The 17,036-nt window shown below is 42.0% G+C and overlaps 1 protein-coding gene across 1 annotated transcript in view; it reads left to right on the forward strand.

Annotated features, from left to right (window-relative positions):
• Positions 1–4,797: 4,797 nt before the first annotated feature.
• The window catches only part of PDGFD (platelet derived growth factor D), a gene marked incomplete at its 3' end in the record, with an annotated part of 36,034 nt that continues 23,795 nt past the window's right edge, over positions 4,798–17,036 (forward strand). Inside the window, exons 1-4 of the mRNA XM_009696094.1 lie at positions 4,798–4,879; positions 5,576–5,780; positions 9,838–10,018; positions 10,682–10,723. Coding sequence (XP_009694396.1) covers positions 4,798–4,879; positions 5,576–5,780; positions 9,838–10,018; positions 10,682–10,723 — 510 coding nt within the window. The remainder of the gene's footprint in view (positions 4,880–5,575; positions 5,781–9,837; positions 10,019–10,681; positions 10,724–17,036) is intronic.

Below are 17,036 nucleotides of genomic sequence, written 5' to 3' on the forward strand. Positions count from 1 at the left end.
TCACTGACTAGGATTCATTTTATTGTTTATATTCACTAAAAAAAAAATCATTTTTAACAAGGTAAATGACCTTACAGTTTTATCTCTTCCCAACAAGCTGTGACCAACTATGCAATACACTATTTCGACCGTGATCTCTGTCATCTTTTCCTCTGATTTACACAGAATCTTATGGATAACAAATAAAGTTTCTCCTTATTGCAGGAGGGTGGGGGAATATAAAAAAGCCAATGAATATCTGAACAGGCTGCCATAAATACAGCTTGTTTGGCATGCCTGTCCCTGAGATGAACTGATTTGTGGCCTGGATTCAAAAATGTTTTACTGTTCTTTGCTTCTCACTCTGTGGATTCAGCTATTTAGATCAGGCTAATTTTCAACTGGAGGAACTGAAGAGCTATTATTCTCCCTGAAGGTTATCTCATTTGTTTAAAAACTGGTGGCAAACCGTTGACCGCTGTATTTGTTTCAAAGAGAGCAGCCATGGGGGAGGAGGGTTATTTCTGGAGAACTCCCACGTGCAAACTCCCAAGGTCCTTTCCTGAAATAACAAATCGTTTCATGAGTGGTGTAATGAACTTCACATGATTTCCAGCAACTCTCTCCTCAGCTGTAGCAGAGGATGAGCTCATCAGATTACGCTCCATGGGGTTTAAGCGGGTGTATTTCTTGTCATAAAACATGTCAGAATATGGTATCTTTTCAGCCTCTACCACTGTACCAAAGTTGTTGAGGTTGGCCAACCACTTCTGCAAGGGGAAGAAGGACGGAAGCAAACTTATGCACAGGACAACACCTTTGGAAGTGAGGCTAGAATTCCAGAAACTTTAGAAAAGTGGAACTAAATATTCCATATTATTGGTTAGATCCTTAGACAAGGTCATTCTCTATATTCTTCTTTTGGAAGGAAATGACACTTGCAGACTCTCCTTGCTCAATGGATATACAAGAACAGATACCAGGTTAGCTATTAGCAAGCAGTAATTGCCTTTTGTGTTTTGTTTTTTTTTTTTTTTAATTTTAGTGAAGGAATTCATTGTCTGTTGAATGATGATAATAAAAGCAAACTTCTTTCTGTGGTAGGTATGTCATGACTGGGAGCAACTTTAACAAGAATGTGTCAATACATTGCTAAAGCTTGTAATGAAACGCATGCATCCAGAGGAAACGCAGGATGAAATTTGTGTTTCTGACTCTTGCTGCTCATGCAGCATGGCATTAGGAGAACATGCCCTAGCTGGGAAGGAGAAACATTGGATATACTGGGCACCCACAGTGGGGAAAGTCTTGAAACAAGCACAATTTTCTGGGTATTGAGTTGAACTTCCCAGTTCCCAGTTTGACACCCAGCTGCCCACCATGCAGGGAGAGGAAGGCAAGCGCTTCTGAAGATGCAGCTGCTTTGAGCACTTGAAATGGGAGCTCCTCTAACTTGGACAGCTGGACTATTGTGTATACCATTATGTTTAAAAGTAGTGGTTGGGAAAGAATTAAGAGGAAAAGAAAAGGGAGATTAGTTCAGATAAATAAAATACAGAGCAAGCTGCTTCCCAGTCAGTTCAAACTCCCTGCGGGGAATTGCCTCACTGCGAAGGATGTCTGCCGGCTTCCTTCCCGCTCATCTTCCTTATGAGATCGTTTCCCTCCCCCAGTGCAAGGATGTCTTTGTAGCTCCTGCCACCTAGAATATCTTCCTTCTGTGTATTTTGCTTAAATGGCCTTTTTGCCTTATGACTTAACACCTTGTGAAATGATTTTATGTGCTTTTTAGTAAATGTGACAGGCAGTGTATTACCCACTGTCGTCTTTTATTTACTCCCGTAAAGCATTACGGAATACAGTTAGTATGTGACATTCAGGACTCTATAATACTGCATTACAACATGGGACAGTTCGGTGGCTTGAAAGAGGCACTGCTTTTTCCTTTACCTACATCTTTTCTCAAGTGTTTTTTTTCCCTGACTTTCCCCATGGCCTGTATTTGGTTTCCCCGAGTTCCCCAACTGTATCTGATGAGGACAATGCTTGTCTGCTTGCAAAGGTCTTGTCATTTTAGTCGCACATCTTAGTTGCTACAAGACATCTCCTCTCCTCAAGCTGTTTCCCAGATGTTTGGTGATTCATGAGGGGCCAACCTCCAGAGACTGAGTTTGGGTTGACTGTGTTCCCGTGTCTATCCAAACCAGTTAACTCTGCAAAATCCCACTGAAAATCCCCTTAGAAAACTCCAGTGCTTTTGGTTCCAGTCCTGGCTACACCACTTCAGGTTGTAATTTAGCAGGTGGGGAGGGAGGTAAGAGGGAATCAGGCTGTTCCAGAGCTGCTTGGAGTCTACTCCAGTGTCAGGTGAAGGCTCTGAGTGGCTTTGCATTTCATCCCATGTGAGTTACAGAAAGAGTATTTATGGCCATTCTTGTCAAACATACTTTCTTCCTTTGTGGAAAAGGCATAACTTCATACTGCAATGTTTTTATATCCCCTGTTTTATTATACTGAGCATTTTCTCCCCATGCTTCTCTCCAGCCTTTCCTCTATAATGACTTTGTAATTACTGCATTTGCCATGATAGAAATAACAAGTCACTGTGCTTTGATTTTTAAGCTTTTTGACATGTTCCGCTTTATTTCTCCATTTACCTATTCAACTTGGATACGGCAGAGCTGTGCCAGCCATCGCATTTCAGCACTGCACTTGATCAGCTGGGACGAACTTGCTGGCAGAGCACCCCAGCCTGTGGGATTCAGAGTTTAAGTTAAATGAAAAGCCAGGATAGAACCTATCTTCTTGGCGTACTGGAACACTGGTAACATACTTTCTTAGCTGGCGTGCTGAGTAAAGTGCACAGATTTTTTGTTTGGGCATATATATATATGTGCACATTTGAAAAAGAGTGTCCCTAGCACTCTAATCTCAGCAGCTGACAACTCCAGAGTAAAGCCTGGACTAGACCTGGCTAGGAAAAAGGAACTTTTCCCTCAGAAGCACAAACAACTTTGAACCGCACAGTGAAATGTGTGCTGATAGTGGGAAAATGGCAAGAGTTTCCTGTCCAGGAAAGAAAAGCAAAGTACTCTCAGGTATAGGATGAGCTCTGCCATGGTTTACTGCAGTAACTTTTGTTCTGAGTTAGGGAATGGTTGTTTCATTCAAAAGTGCGGAATTTGCTTTCATCAAAACAGTTTTATTTTTATCCCTTTTCTTGGACATTTTGGACATAGTCCTGTGCAATATCTTGTCCTCTTGGGTGTAGTGGGTGTTTTCAGAGTCCAAAGGTCCTCACATTTCAGTAGGAACTCAATAGTGTTGGCTGGACATTTTGTTTCATTCCAGATTAAGGAAAAAAAACCCAGAGGTGCCTTTATGTGTGTGTTTGTTTCCCCCTCCCCCCCCCAAAAAAAAAAAATTAGAGTAAGATAGAATAGAAAACAGACTTGAGTGTAGATGTTCCTGATGAAAATTGCAACAAAACTGATAGATGGATGGTCTTTATTTTCACTGAATTGTCACTTTTCCAATGCAAATTGTTTGGTCAAAACAGAGCAAAACAAATCAAAACTGACTAGTTCTGCCCTTTGTGAGCTATGGAGTTGGGGCTGGATTTGCTTAGAAGGGGTGGCTCAGGGTGTGAGAACACTTCATCTTGAATGAAAGCATCTTAGAAAGATGTCACAATTAGATCTTTGGAGATAGTTTTTACAGGAAACGTGGACTTTTATCTTCTAAGTTTCAGGTTATTTGGAAGCTAGAATTATTACCCTGTCAGAAGGGTACAATGAACTGTTGACACACCGCCACGCTTTGCTTACAGCTATGTGCAGGGAGATATTTACTGCCAGAAACCGGTGAAAAGCAACCTGAAAAATAGATGTACTTACCATGAAATTTGTACCATTTCTCTGAGTTTCTGTTTTCCATGAGTATTTATGAAACAATTGCTTTTATTGAAAGAGCTTAGAAACATTAGATTTTAAGAGAGAAAACTTTGATTGCTGTGTGTGACAGATGGCTGTGGCTGGTTGCTTACTTTGGTTTCGTATTTCCAACGTTCATAGAATGGCTTGGTGGGAGAAATTTTCCCATCATTTGCTCTTCCTCAGTAGCTAAATTCAGGAGAAAGCACCAGTTTTACATTTCTGTTGCTTGTAGTGGAACTGGAGGTTGACCTGACATCAGCAGAGTACTGGGGGTGATGTTCAGTTTAAGATTAAGACACCGGAGTTTAGGTGTTTACATGAAAGCAAGTGTCCAGGTTCCCATACTAAGTAGAAATTTGGTCAGTGCCGTTGGGTGACTGACTCAGGACCTGTCTGGATGTAGCTCCCACTGCCTATGTGGAGAAGGGGCTCGGCTTGCCCATGCGCAGGTGGCTTCGCAAGACAGCCCAGCTTCCACGGGACTTTTGCTGGGGGCTGCTGGATGTGCTACCGGACCTCCCTGCCCTCGTGGAGGCCAGGCAGCAAACCGTACTACGTCTTAAATGGTGCTAGAAATCTCTCTGTGAGTAATTGAGCTGAGCCCTAGATCCCCACATGGGGAACATGGACAGCTGTCTCACAGGTGGAGGCTCAGATCCGAGTGTCTTAACCAGGAACTGAGCCCTGCCATCATCTGCGTGTTGCCTTGCAGCCTTCTGATCCTTGAAATTTCACCACACTAAAGTTGTCAATGCACAAAAAAATCACTGTTTGCAGTTCTTTGGTGCCGGGAGACAAATTCCAATATCGGTAACAGCTGGACAATGCAAGGGGGTGGTGCAACTGAGAAGACATTTTAACATTTAGAGAGCTGGGTCTTGCCATGGTTCCTGTTATCCTTGGAGCCAGGGATTTACAGCAGCTGGGGCTTTACCTCGGTATAAGTAAACTTCAGGAACAATCGGGTATTTGCTCAGGCAGGAGTTGTGGAATTTTAGTTAAGTAAAGACTTGGCTATTTGTCTTGAAGTTACTCAATAAGACAGTTGGTGGGACAGTTTCTGACTTCAGTAGTATCGATGTAACCGTGGAGTAGCTGTTTGTGTTAATGATCCATTTACAGCAAATGATTCACACCATATAAATAAAATCAAAATATGACCTAACAAATGCTTCTGGGAGGAAATACTTAAGCACAATAAACAAACTTAGACTCACTCGCATGCACTTTCCTTTTAGTGCTGCTTTTGTTCAGAGGGCATCTCTCCCCAGAGCACCAAATTCAGGCAGCAGAGCTATTTACCTTTTTACTTCACTCTGCCATTGTTCTCAAGCTTACAGCTTTTATTAAAGTTTAAATTGTGTTTTAAAACCAAAATGGTGAGGAGGAATTTATATAATGGATATCAATGTAAAAGCAATGATATATTTATTGTAAAATGAAGAGTCTATATAGTTGAGTGCTGTTGTTCTTATTGTTTATAAGGGGTTGGATTAAGAGAAAATACACTGTACTTCCTATTTAATAATAACTGCTCCTAGACCCAACATTTTATAGACTTTAAATGCAAATAATTTGTGCTGTGTTATAAACTGTTGTGTTTTTTGCCTTCCTGTAACTGGAACAACATACTAATTTCTACAAGTTGTGACTACTAACAGAGAGCAATCACCTCACAGACTTGTACCGAAAAGAAGAGACCATCGGCGTGGCAGGGAACGGCTGCATCCACAGTCCTCGCTTCCCCAGCAGTTACCCCAGGAACCTCCTCCTGACGTGGCGGCTCCACTCCCCGGAGAGCACCAGGATCCAGCTGGCTTTTGATAATCAGTTCGGACTGGAGGAGCCTGAAAATGATATCTGCAGGTGAGTGACGAGGGGAAGTTTGCAAAGGGCTCCTTAATATCACCTTTGAGTTTAAGGATGTGGCCACTGGCATGAGGTTGCAAACCAAAACCTGGGTATCTCTGGCCAGGTCTAGGATGGCCCTGCTTGGAGAACAGACCTCCAAGGCTCCCTTCCAACCCAAACTGGCCTTTGAGTTTATCAATAAATTGAGCTGTCCTGGACTTGAAGTAGTTTTGGCAGGTTTTAGTCCTTCTATAATATTTCAAGCACAAGGCACTTTTGTGCTCAAATCCAGCTACCTAACAACTCAGATACTACTTGAATAGGATTTTGTCCTCTCTCACCTCTGTCATGTTTCAGCCAGACAAAACCCATCTCTTTCAGTGGGTGGAAGGCTCTGGGAGGTGTGAGTGAGTAGGTATGTGTTTATATGGGAGTGTGAGGGACAGATAGAAACGTAGTGAAAAATATAACTATGTTCTTCAAATTATTTGCTTGTCTTTATTGTTACCCTTCACTGGTACAGTTTCTTTCTAAACCTTTTAAATATAAATCCACAAACATCAGTGTACTCTGCATACTGATATATCTAACAAAGTGTACTCTACTATATCCCGGTTGCTTTGGTTTCCCCTTGTAAGCAAAAGTGACCATAAACTCAGTTGATATGACTGATTAATCCAGGTGAATAAACTGCTTTGCATTAGCGAAGCACAGAGGTGAATCTTGCCAGCATTCACTAAAACAGTGTAAATCCATGGAGCTTTTTGTTTATATTTCTTTTATTCAGCTATCTGTTCTGCAGGAGAAAGCAAGCGCAGGATTCCCCTGCGCTCCGAAAGGCAGATTGCTGTGATGCTTCTTACATAAAACGCTCAAGTCTCAGCTTCCAGCTCTCTAGCTCTCTACCCGATCATGTTGTTACGCCTTATCTATGCAAAGAACTAGGTTGTTAGGATTTCTGCACACCCAGCTTCTGCTTATCTTATCTTCTTTGTCAATTAATTTGCATTTGTAGGGTTTGGCAGCTCTGCAGGGTTTTACAGGGTGATTTTTTTTTTTTCTTGTTTTGCTTTGTTAATTTTCTGCGTTACCAGTAGAGAGAACTGTTTCTGCAGGTTTCCTTTCCATTTAGTAATAAAAGAATACAGCCTGAAACTGGCTCTCCTTCCCTGCCCCTTGATGGTCTTGGCAGCTGCTGCTCTGCTGTGGTACCGTTGGTCCAAGATCAGCAGTAAAATCGGTAATAACAGTTACCTCCTAGGACCACAAATGCTTTCCCAGATTGAGAGCCTAAATGCATACAGAAGCGGCCTGTTAATATTTACATAGTGGATAAACTGTGGCTGACCTTAAAGCATTGCAACTTTGAAACGAAGGGCTAATTTACTGTGGGGAAAAAAAAAAAAAAAAAAAGAAGTATTCTCTGTCAAGAGCTATTAAAGGTGGTGGCACGATGAGGGGAAGTCAAGCTGTTAGTGGCATTATGGGTTTGGGGACCGTCTTGGAAGACGGGCCGCCTGCATTTTCCAGAGCAGCTCATTTAGGATGCAGAGAGAAGCAAAGACCTTCCATCATCCATAGTGTCTATAGAAACCGGAGAAATACCACATTCTTTTCTGCAATAAAGCTTTCCCTAAAAAAAACATTCCTGGAAGACCTTTATTTGCGTAGTATTACTTCCAAAGTGAGGAATTTCTCGGGCAGACAGCTCGTGATGGCTTTAAGCCTGTTAAGTACTGTGTGCATAGTTAGATTTTTTGCTAATGCTCAATATGTTTTTCAAAAGTAGGTCCTTTCTGCAACTTCAGTCCCTGACAATCCCTGCAGCGCTGCTTTAGAAAAACAGCCAGGCGTGTTTTAATTGAAATGAATGCTGAGAGTTGAATGCTGTGTGTATTGGACAAGCAATTCTGGACCTCTGCACCTTATCTTGCTTTTGTACTTGCCTTTGACCTTATGCTTTTTTTCCCAGAAACTTCCTAGTGTTTTCTTTCAATTTTTCATTAATGCTAATTATTGCAATTTGCATACTATTAAGAGTGAACTGATTGAAATTCATTCAGGCTGAGGAATGAAAAGGTATACTTTAGCAGAACTGTTTTAGAAGGAGGGGAAATATTCAAGGTTTTACAGAATTTTCTAGAAGTCCTGTTAGCATTTCCACAGGCACTTGATAAGAGATGATTCTGAAAAGCAATTAGATTACCCAGCCTCTGAGGCTCCTTGGATGCACAGAAGCAACCGAGATTGCACCTACTTCCACGATCACTGCAAGCAAAGCGTCTGCTGTTGGAAGCAAAAGTAATCCCTGGAAGTCCATGGGTTTCCCCCATTTTTGCAAGCCGTTAGCCTGGCTCCTGGCCTCAAAAAGTGGGGAAGCCAGTCAGGACAGTTTTCACTGAAGCCTACAAGGTTGTCTTGTGCTGAAAACTCTGCCACCCCTCGTGTTACAGTAAGTGTTCACTGCTTGTCGTGCTGCCCGGGGTGCAGTGGTGGATGCTCTGCCTGGGTACCACATCCATCACCGTGAGCGACTGGGAACAGAGGATGGTGAAGAGAGCCTGAGACAAGTTTACCTCTGTCTGGAACTCAACGTGTTATAAAAAACGTATGTTTCAGCAGAATTTGGGCAGATTTAAGTGATTTGGTTATCGCGAATCTGTTATTTTCTGTTCTGTGCAATTTGGGGTTGGTGAATACAAAAGCAGCAGTGCTGATATTCTCAAGCCGCATAGTACTTGCATTTTTTTCACGTGGGCTCTGAGCAGAAGAAGAAAAGCAGGGCTGTTATTTACAGAGCTATTCAGCTCCCACAACTGGGCAGGGAGGCGGGTGCTTGGCCTGCAGACCCGGGGGTGGGGAGCAGCACATTGCTAGTAAGAATCAGTTAACAGTCTTAAACTCCCTCTTTGGAGGGAGCACATGTTATGATAATAAAAACCTTTCCTGGTAAAGACCTCCAGAGTTTTAAGGCTTAACTGTACCGTGAGGATGGCAGCTCTCCCCATCTCTCATTGCCTGCACTCAACCTCTTGTCATCACCTCTCCCTCGCTGGCCACAATGTGTGGGGCCTCATTCTGGCTCCACAGATATTGAGGGACTGTTTTTCTCATAGATGTAGTGAAATCAGGACTTTATTCTCTGCCTTCCTTATTCTCCAGCTCAATAACTGAACTCAATAAATGACCAAGCGAGCGAATACGCAGGCTGTGGCAGTGAGTGCTGTCGCTCCATCCTCTCATTCCCGGGGTTTTTTGTCTGCTGCTCTTGGCAGAGCCTTCTTTGGGCTCAGGGCACCATGGCTGTGGCACAGGTGCCTGGCCAAGGTGTGACCTCGCTTTTTCCCTCGTGTGGCTTTTTCAAGATGTTGCTTTTGCCCTGGTGACAGCACCCACGCAAACAGCAGAGGAGTCCCCACTGCGGCATGCAGAGTGCCAGCCTGCCCTCTTCTACTTGAAAGCTTGAAATGGGTCTTTCCAAACCATCTAGCAGGAGCACCGTGCCACCTAAAAAGAAGGCCCTAAGAAGGACCTTTCAGCAGCTTGCGCTGCCCTGTGTCCCTCCAGCATCTCCCTTTGCTCCTGGCACGGCAGCAGCCCGGCTCCAACGCCAGACGCGGCGGGCGGGAGCCGGTGGCTGCTGCTGCAGGGAGCTGGGGGTGCAACCACAAATTGCACAAGTGTTTGCAGCTGCTCAGCTTGGGCAGCCTGCCTTAAATAATATTTTATCAGGTCTCTAAATTATTTATCCACCACATGAAACGCAATGCGTATGCTGACTGTGTATAAAGCACATGCAAGTGTCTCTCATTGCTATTTTAATGTGGTAGAAAATACTGTCTGTCATGTTTCAGGAGCTCAAAAATCAGCCTTTTGAGTGCTTAGGCAGTAGCTTGCAGCTTAGTGCATTTTGTACTACACGAGCATGTCCACCATTTGTAATATTTAGTCTGATGTTTTGCAGTGGAGAATGAGGGATGGTTGTCTATGTCTCTAGCTGTGCTCCTGTGTATTTGCAGCCATCTTCTGTAACCAAAGTTAGCAAAAACTAATCCTTCAAACTGGTTCCCAGGTACGACTTTGTGGAAGTGGAAGACGTATCAGAGACCAGCACGGTTATACGAGGACGGTGGTGTGGACACAAGGAAGTACCTCCAAGAATAACATCAAGAACAAATCAGATAAAGATAACCTTCAAATCCGATGACTACTTTGTGGCTAAACCTGGATTCAAGATTTGTTACTCCCTTGTGGTAAGTCGCCTCTCTGTATCATGGGCGAGAGACAGATTGTAGTGTGAAAGAGCATTGGTACTTGAAGACTGGATGGTGTAGCTAACTGCATTGGATCAAAACGCTAATTGACTGACAGTATTTTCATTCCAGGAACTACATTAATACAGCTCAAAATATTTTTGACATCCTGTCATTAAATATAAAATAAAGTCAAGTCCAGGCCAAGGTTTACACTAATAATATGTTTCAGAGGCACTAACACTTTCTACACTGAGGCTGCACTGCCAGTGTCTTGACAGATGCTGAAGAAATAGCAAAGAAATGGCTGCTCTATGAACTGCTTTTTTATGTTCATTTGAGGTCAAATCAAAATACCTTGAGGGCTTAGGGCTGTGATTCTACATCAGATGCAGAATAGTTGATTCTACATGTAATGAAATTCTATGTGCAAGACAATGCGCTAAGGCTCAGGCTGTATTTTTAACCATGTATAAACATGCCTCTTTGTATGTGCAGTGGCATTAGCAGTGTATCATGTACTGTTTCAGTGAGATGAAAACCTCCTCCTTTTTTATTTTGGTTTGGTCTTTAGGGAGAATGCTTATTGCTCTAAGTAGATTTTGATACAAATATGTATTCCTTTGTATTGTCCTGATTAATATTATAATGCTTTTGGTGCAGTGTAGCTCCAACGAGGCAGATTTTGCAAACACTCAAGAAATGGTAAGCATTAATTTATTACACTGTCATCATTATATTTTCATGTCCATCACACTTCTTATTCCCTTTTTATTCAATCCACTGTTATTTAACAGGAACGAGAAAGCCTGGAATAGCAATAATGTTAATGCTGTAACAGGAGAGGTCCATTGAGTCGTTTCATTTCAGCCTCTTGGCTTTGCGTGCATGTATGCCTGTGTATGCTAAAAAGAGTCCATCAACAGCACAGTGTCAAGACAACTCTAAAGCTATAAAGATTGTGCTCCCTTGCATTTAAATTGTTAGGCTTCTGGTGGAGTAAGGCATTGCTCTGTGAGTAAATCCTGAGCTCTAATTTACTCTAATTTGAAAGTAATCTACTAAAACTAAAATTTAGGCAGAACAGTCTATGGAAGACCACTGAGCATAAAAATGAGACAGTGAAGCAGCCTCTGTGTACACTGCTTGTATTTCAGTGCAGCCACAAAAGCTGTGCTGCATTTAGCAAGCTTTATTCCACACCACGTACAGCTAGTCTGATAGTATTAGGCTTTCCAAAAATGAATGTTATCACTCAAAACATCTGACTCTCTGCACTAGAAAGCTCAAAAAAGGCTACTGTATTTATCTAATTTCAAAACTGTGAGTAAACACAGAATTTTACAATCTAGAAAATCTATTCAGAAGAATACTTTCCAAGTGCACCCTCTGAATGAAATACTATTTTTTTTTCTGAGAAGAGAACTGTACAGGTGATTAGTGGCATTTGTGAGATGGGGGATGTTGTGTACTTAGCTGGCCTTCGGATTCCAAACTGTCCAACCAAAAACTGCAGGATTAATATTCAGCAGAGTCAGCCCGTACTCGGTAGTCCCCACAGTCACTTAAAGCTCAGTTCATAGATATGCTGAGCACTGCTGACCCCTGAAGGTTGAACTCACTGTGCGTTTCTAGGCGGCAAACCCGGGACCATTAATGAAGCATGCAAAAACATATGGTATTTTGTATCAGATGAAATGAAAGACCTTTACATTGCTTTTTTCCTTTCCTTTGTAACCTTCTCCAAGACAAGGCTACTTCTGGGGGGGCTTTCTGGGAAAATGGTGCCCAAGATACGTGCAAACCTTTAACTCCCTTTTTTCTTATATTTGGAGTTTGGATCTGCATGGCAGTTGTTTATTTGTCTACCAGACTCCGACTGACAATTTTCCAGAGAAAACTGAAGCAAGTAATTTGGAGAGTTCACTTGAGTTTATTGATCAACAGCATCTCCTGAGCGTGGTGGCAGAATGGCTGGGTGAATTTCTTCCCCTTACGCATGCAGCCGAACAGCCTCGCAGCCTTGCTCTCTGGCCTTCTCATTTATGAATCTTCAAGGAATTCAGTTAAGCTCACTTCATTTGATGCAGATCAAGTTTTTACTTAGTTCAGCACTCTGCGTGAGGCACAAATGAGGCACCGCAGAGCTTAGCAGAAACATACTTCATTATCTTCATGTATGTGTGTTTTTGTATTAACTTCACATTTCAGTACCAGTTAGAGAAACAAAAAGGGATTATTCTTCTATAGAAGACATAAATTAGACTTGTATCCATGAAAATCATGTTTGCCTTTGTAAAACAAGGCATGTAAAGTAAGCAACCCATTTAAGATGAAGGGGCTTGGTCACTCAGGACGGTGGGATTAGAATTCAAAGTGACTCTGGAAAATTAGACTGAAAAAAATACCAGGATGGTCTTTAACAGGACAAGGTTGAAAGCCATACAAATGCTTGGGAGTAATTGGCTGTCCCAATATAAGGGACAATGGGCAAGAGAGCTGATCTGTGAAATAAAGTCTGACCACCTAAACGCAGCATTTAGCGACTTTTGCTTGCCAAGGCCGGCTCCCTCCACCTTCTTCCTCATCCTCTCCCTGCATCCTCTGCCTCTGCCTTCACTTCTGTGGGTCTGAGGGACTAGGAAGACTTGAGGGGGAGCAGTGAGGGCAGTTTCGGAGGGAAGGGGCAGATCCAACATGCTGCTGCCTGTTGCCTGTCCCTGATCTGCTCTTTTCCCATGAATCATAGAACCATAGCATGCTTTGGTTGGAAGGGACCTTAAAGCCCACCCAGTTCCAACCCCCCTGCCATGGGCAGGGACACCTTCCACCAGACCAGGTTGCTCAAAGCCCCATCCATCCTGGCCTCGAACACTTCCAGGGATGAGGCATCCACAGCTTCTCTGGGCAATCTCTGCCACTGCCTCACCACCCTCACAGTGAAGAATTTCTTCCTTATATCTCATCTGAATCTTCCCTCGTCCAGTTTGAAGCCATTGCCCCTTGAAGGGGCATTGTCCCATGAAGCCATAGGACTCCCTGGGGTGGGAGCTCCAGGGTGGACCTGACTCCAGCAGCCTATTAGTGAGTTGAGTGTACCCCACTGCTTATCCCAAGTTGAATAAGAGTCAAAAGTGTCCTAACATGGCTGGAAGAAGTCGCTCCTACTCTGCTCTCTGTGTCGGTGCAGAAGTAGTAAGTATGCACAGCTGGTGGCTGGTGTCTACAGACACTTCGCATTCCGAGCCCCGAGTTGTAGCTGTGCAGTTTGTTGGCTTAGCCTGGGTATCCGCACAGAGAAATGTCTCCCTTGAACCTCTTTAATAATTGTCTTTTCCTTCAAGCTTCACAGACCTAGAGCAAAAATGGTCTGGAGCAAGCCCTGGATGGCTATTAAGCATGAGCCTCACTTAGCTGAAAATTTGTTTGAAATTCCTCCCTGCTATTATCACATAAAGTGCTTATTTCTCAAACTTTCTTTTTTTTTTTGCTTTTCTTGACTGAGTTGCCTTAGAAACATTAATTTGCAGTGTAGAGGGCACTGAGGTATTCCAGTCTTTTTTCCTCACGCATTATATAATTTCTTACTCAAAGGACATAGTGTTTCACAACAAACACTGTAGAAATAGGTGATACAGAGGAAGATAAGTAATCTCAGGTTACTTAGTTGCTAGAGAGGAGGTAGGCACTGTCATGAGAAAGGGCCCTTGATTGCGCATCTTAAATTAAGTGATGTGAATATTCCGAATTGCCACAAATGTGAAATTTCATTCCACCACTGCTTGAAGTGCAGTTAGCTCAACAGAGGGATCTTACTAGCAAGTAAGTATTCAATAATTACTGAAAATACTGCATCAATTATTTTGAGATGTGGGAATGTAAATGAAGTTACACTGTTACACATGGAAATAATCTTTGCTTGATTGAAGTAATTTTCTACAATCCCCTTTTTCCTTCTGAAGTGAAATTATTCCAATGTCCTAATTCTGGAAGGGAATGTTAACAAGATTAGACCCTGTGTTTTACAAGTACATTAGCATGGACATTTACTAAAATAATGTAGGAACTCATTCAGGAATGTGTTCCAACAATAAAGGTGAATGTTTTGAATTAAAATTCCCAACCCTACATCCAATTTCATTTTAATGAAACTAGAAAATGTTGGATTCCATTTGCTAATTAAAAGCATTATTTTAAGTTTATTGTAAAAGGCACATATTTGTTATACGTTTATATCAGTAAATTGTTATTGCCTTACTAGTTGTTTTGTTAATCCTAAATGAAATCCATATTTTGGAACTTTGACTAAAATCATTATTGGAAACAAGGGCTACAAAAAAGCTAGGAAAAGCTATATGTCTGTGTACAAACATGCATGTATACAAAGGTGTAAGACTGAAAAATATGTATTTATATATGCATCTTTTTACACACATACACATATATCTGTGCTTTTACCTTTCTTTTCTTCATATTGTAATTTATGACTAGGAAACATCACGTGGCAATAAGAGCAATCTTTATTTATTTGGGAATTGTAAACCAACAGTGTTGGGCATGTGGTGCTAGACAGGCGAACATAAGTGCATTTGTCCCAGGAAGAATTTATATGTCAAAATGTGTATCGATGTGTTAGATCATGAGTAATTTTTGCTTGTTTGAAATGACATTTTTTGAATGAAGGAGCCATGAAGAAATTAATGGAATGGAGGGGGAGGAACTTTGGGGTTTGATCCATCATGTGGAATTTTACAGGGAAGTAGCTTTCTGCTAAACACCCAGGCTGTAGGTCACCTCTCATATGATCAAAAAAAGGACATTGGTCACAAAGTGGAGTAAGACACCATAGTCAATCTAATAAAATTTAATTACTTCCCCATGCAAAAGATACGTATCAAAGTTAGTTCAAATACTAAAATTAAACTCTTTGACATGTGCGTGTTAAGCTCACACGAAATCACCAAAAACTCAAAGCACAATCAGAAAATGAAAACGGGCAGAGTAAGAACCTGATCCTGATCCTTGTACCTACAGCGAATTAAGCGACTGGCTCCCTGTATTTTACCAGATCTGTTTGCGCCAGTAGTGCAGCAGCAGGCTGCAGTTTTATTAAATAAGTCAATAAATAAACTCCCTTGTAAGAGTTAACACAATCATAAAAAGATTCAGCCACCACTGTGAATACAGATTCATAAAAACCATAAAGAATGATTAATTCTTTATCACTGTCCACAGAGCTGAATCGAGCCTGGAAGCTGCATGAGTCTTTGCTGCTGTGCTTCTGATTTAGCTTGTCACTTCTTTCACAGAATAGATGTTTCATTTCTGTCTCTGAGACAAAATATTCTGCCCGAAAACCCATATAATATATCTCATGTGACAACAGGCGTGATAATAGTGCATGAATACCTTCCCTACTTTTGGATAATCCACAGAAGGAATCCCAGTAAATTGCTGGGAGTACAAAAGGAGAGGAATGGGGTGATGAGGAATGTCTTGGTTAATAAAGCGGTTGAACATGAAATAGGTCTCACGATGAAGAAGCAAGAACTTACACGTGGAAGCTTTATCAGTTCTTGTACTACTGTTTCTCCGATTTCAGTTTTGATTGCCTGTCTATGCTAGACAGCAAAGATTTTTTATAAATACAACCCATCTCAAAACTCGTAACAATCTATATGATGAAACTTCTATTTTCTTATGTTCTGACAGAAAACTGTTTTCTGTGGTTTTGCTCAAGGCATACATCTTCATAAAATTATCAGCTCGAGGCTCATCTTTCAGGAGAGATGTAATTAAGTCCTTTCTAATTAGAGAAAACTTGCTCAAAATCTTTAACATTCCTTCCCCAACTTTACATAAGCAGAGGATTTAAGAGATTATCTATGCACAATTATTTTTTTTTCTTTTTACTTTGGAAGGTGTTATAATACTTAAAAAGCAACATAAAATGACAGCATGTTAAAAAGAGAGATTGTGTCTCAGTGCATCTTGAGATATGGAGCATCCCAGAGTAATTTTATATGAGGAGGAGGAATGCTTTCCATTTATTGAAGGTTCCTGAGCATCCAGCAAGCCTCAATCTGCTGCTTAATTCATCTCATAGGACCCAACCTGTCCTTCAGCAGGGTTTGATGAAGAAAGGAAGGTGGTGTGGTAGACAAGCCAAGCAGTGTGGTAGGCACGGATGTTCCAGTTCTCCCAGCGCTTAGAGCAGAACAAAAGAGAGTGAAGGATACAAAAGAAGCAAAACTGGGAGTCAGATAGCTTGACAATAAGGAAACAGCATGCTTGGGTTGAGAAGGCATGTCTGGATGAGCGGTTTCACAGGCAGCATTGGCCGCTCCAGGGGCAGCCGAAGTTCCCAATTCAAAAATTCCAAATTTACATCTAACCAAGAGCTATTTCTCCCTCCAACATCCTATCACACCTCCCAAACCCCCAAACATTTACTACCTAACTCCTAAGCCTTGCCCTACCCATCTCCTCAGGTGGAAAACCTTGCAGGTTTTCAAGCCCCAGACCCACCGGCTGAATGCAGCAGATGAGGCAGAGGGAGCCAAAGCTATGACCTGGCCCAACACTGCACAGTCAGTTGTCCCAGACTGCATCTTCTCCCAGTTTTCCCTAGGCTGTGGTCTAACGTAGTCCTTGTCTTGACAGGTCTCTTCTGAAGGTCTGATGCCCCTTCCATGTTTACTCTTGTTGTCTCACACACAAAGATTGGTCCCAATCCTTCTACTATGTGACTCTCTGAATTTTAAATTTCTTGAAGTCTCCCTGTCTTGTGTCCTAATTTCTAAAGCCATTTGTAAGTCAGAGGTGACACTCATAAGAGAGTGGTGAACAAAAGTAGGTTTCGGGGAGAAGAGGAATAACCTACTAGCTTGGCATCAGAGGATGCTACAAGTGCTAGAGGGAAGGACTGATACAGGATCATCCAGGAATGGCAATGAAACAGTGGCAGCAACAAAGACAAGGGAGGCGAGTTAAGTATAGTCCAAGTTCAGAAATAAAG

Source organism: Cariama cristata, unplaced genomic scaffold (genome assembly GCF_000690535.1).
Source record: "Cariama cristata isolate BGI_N322 unplaced genomic scaffold, ASM69053v1 scaffold15552, whole genome shotgun sequence".
NCBI classification, from domain to species: domain Eukaryota; kingdom Metazoa; phylum Chordata; class Aves; order Cariamiformes; family Cariamidae; genus Cariama; species Cariama cristata.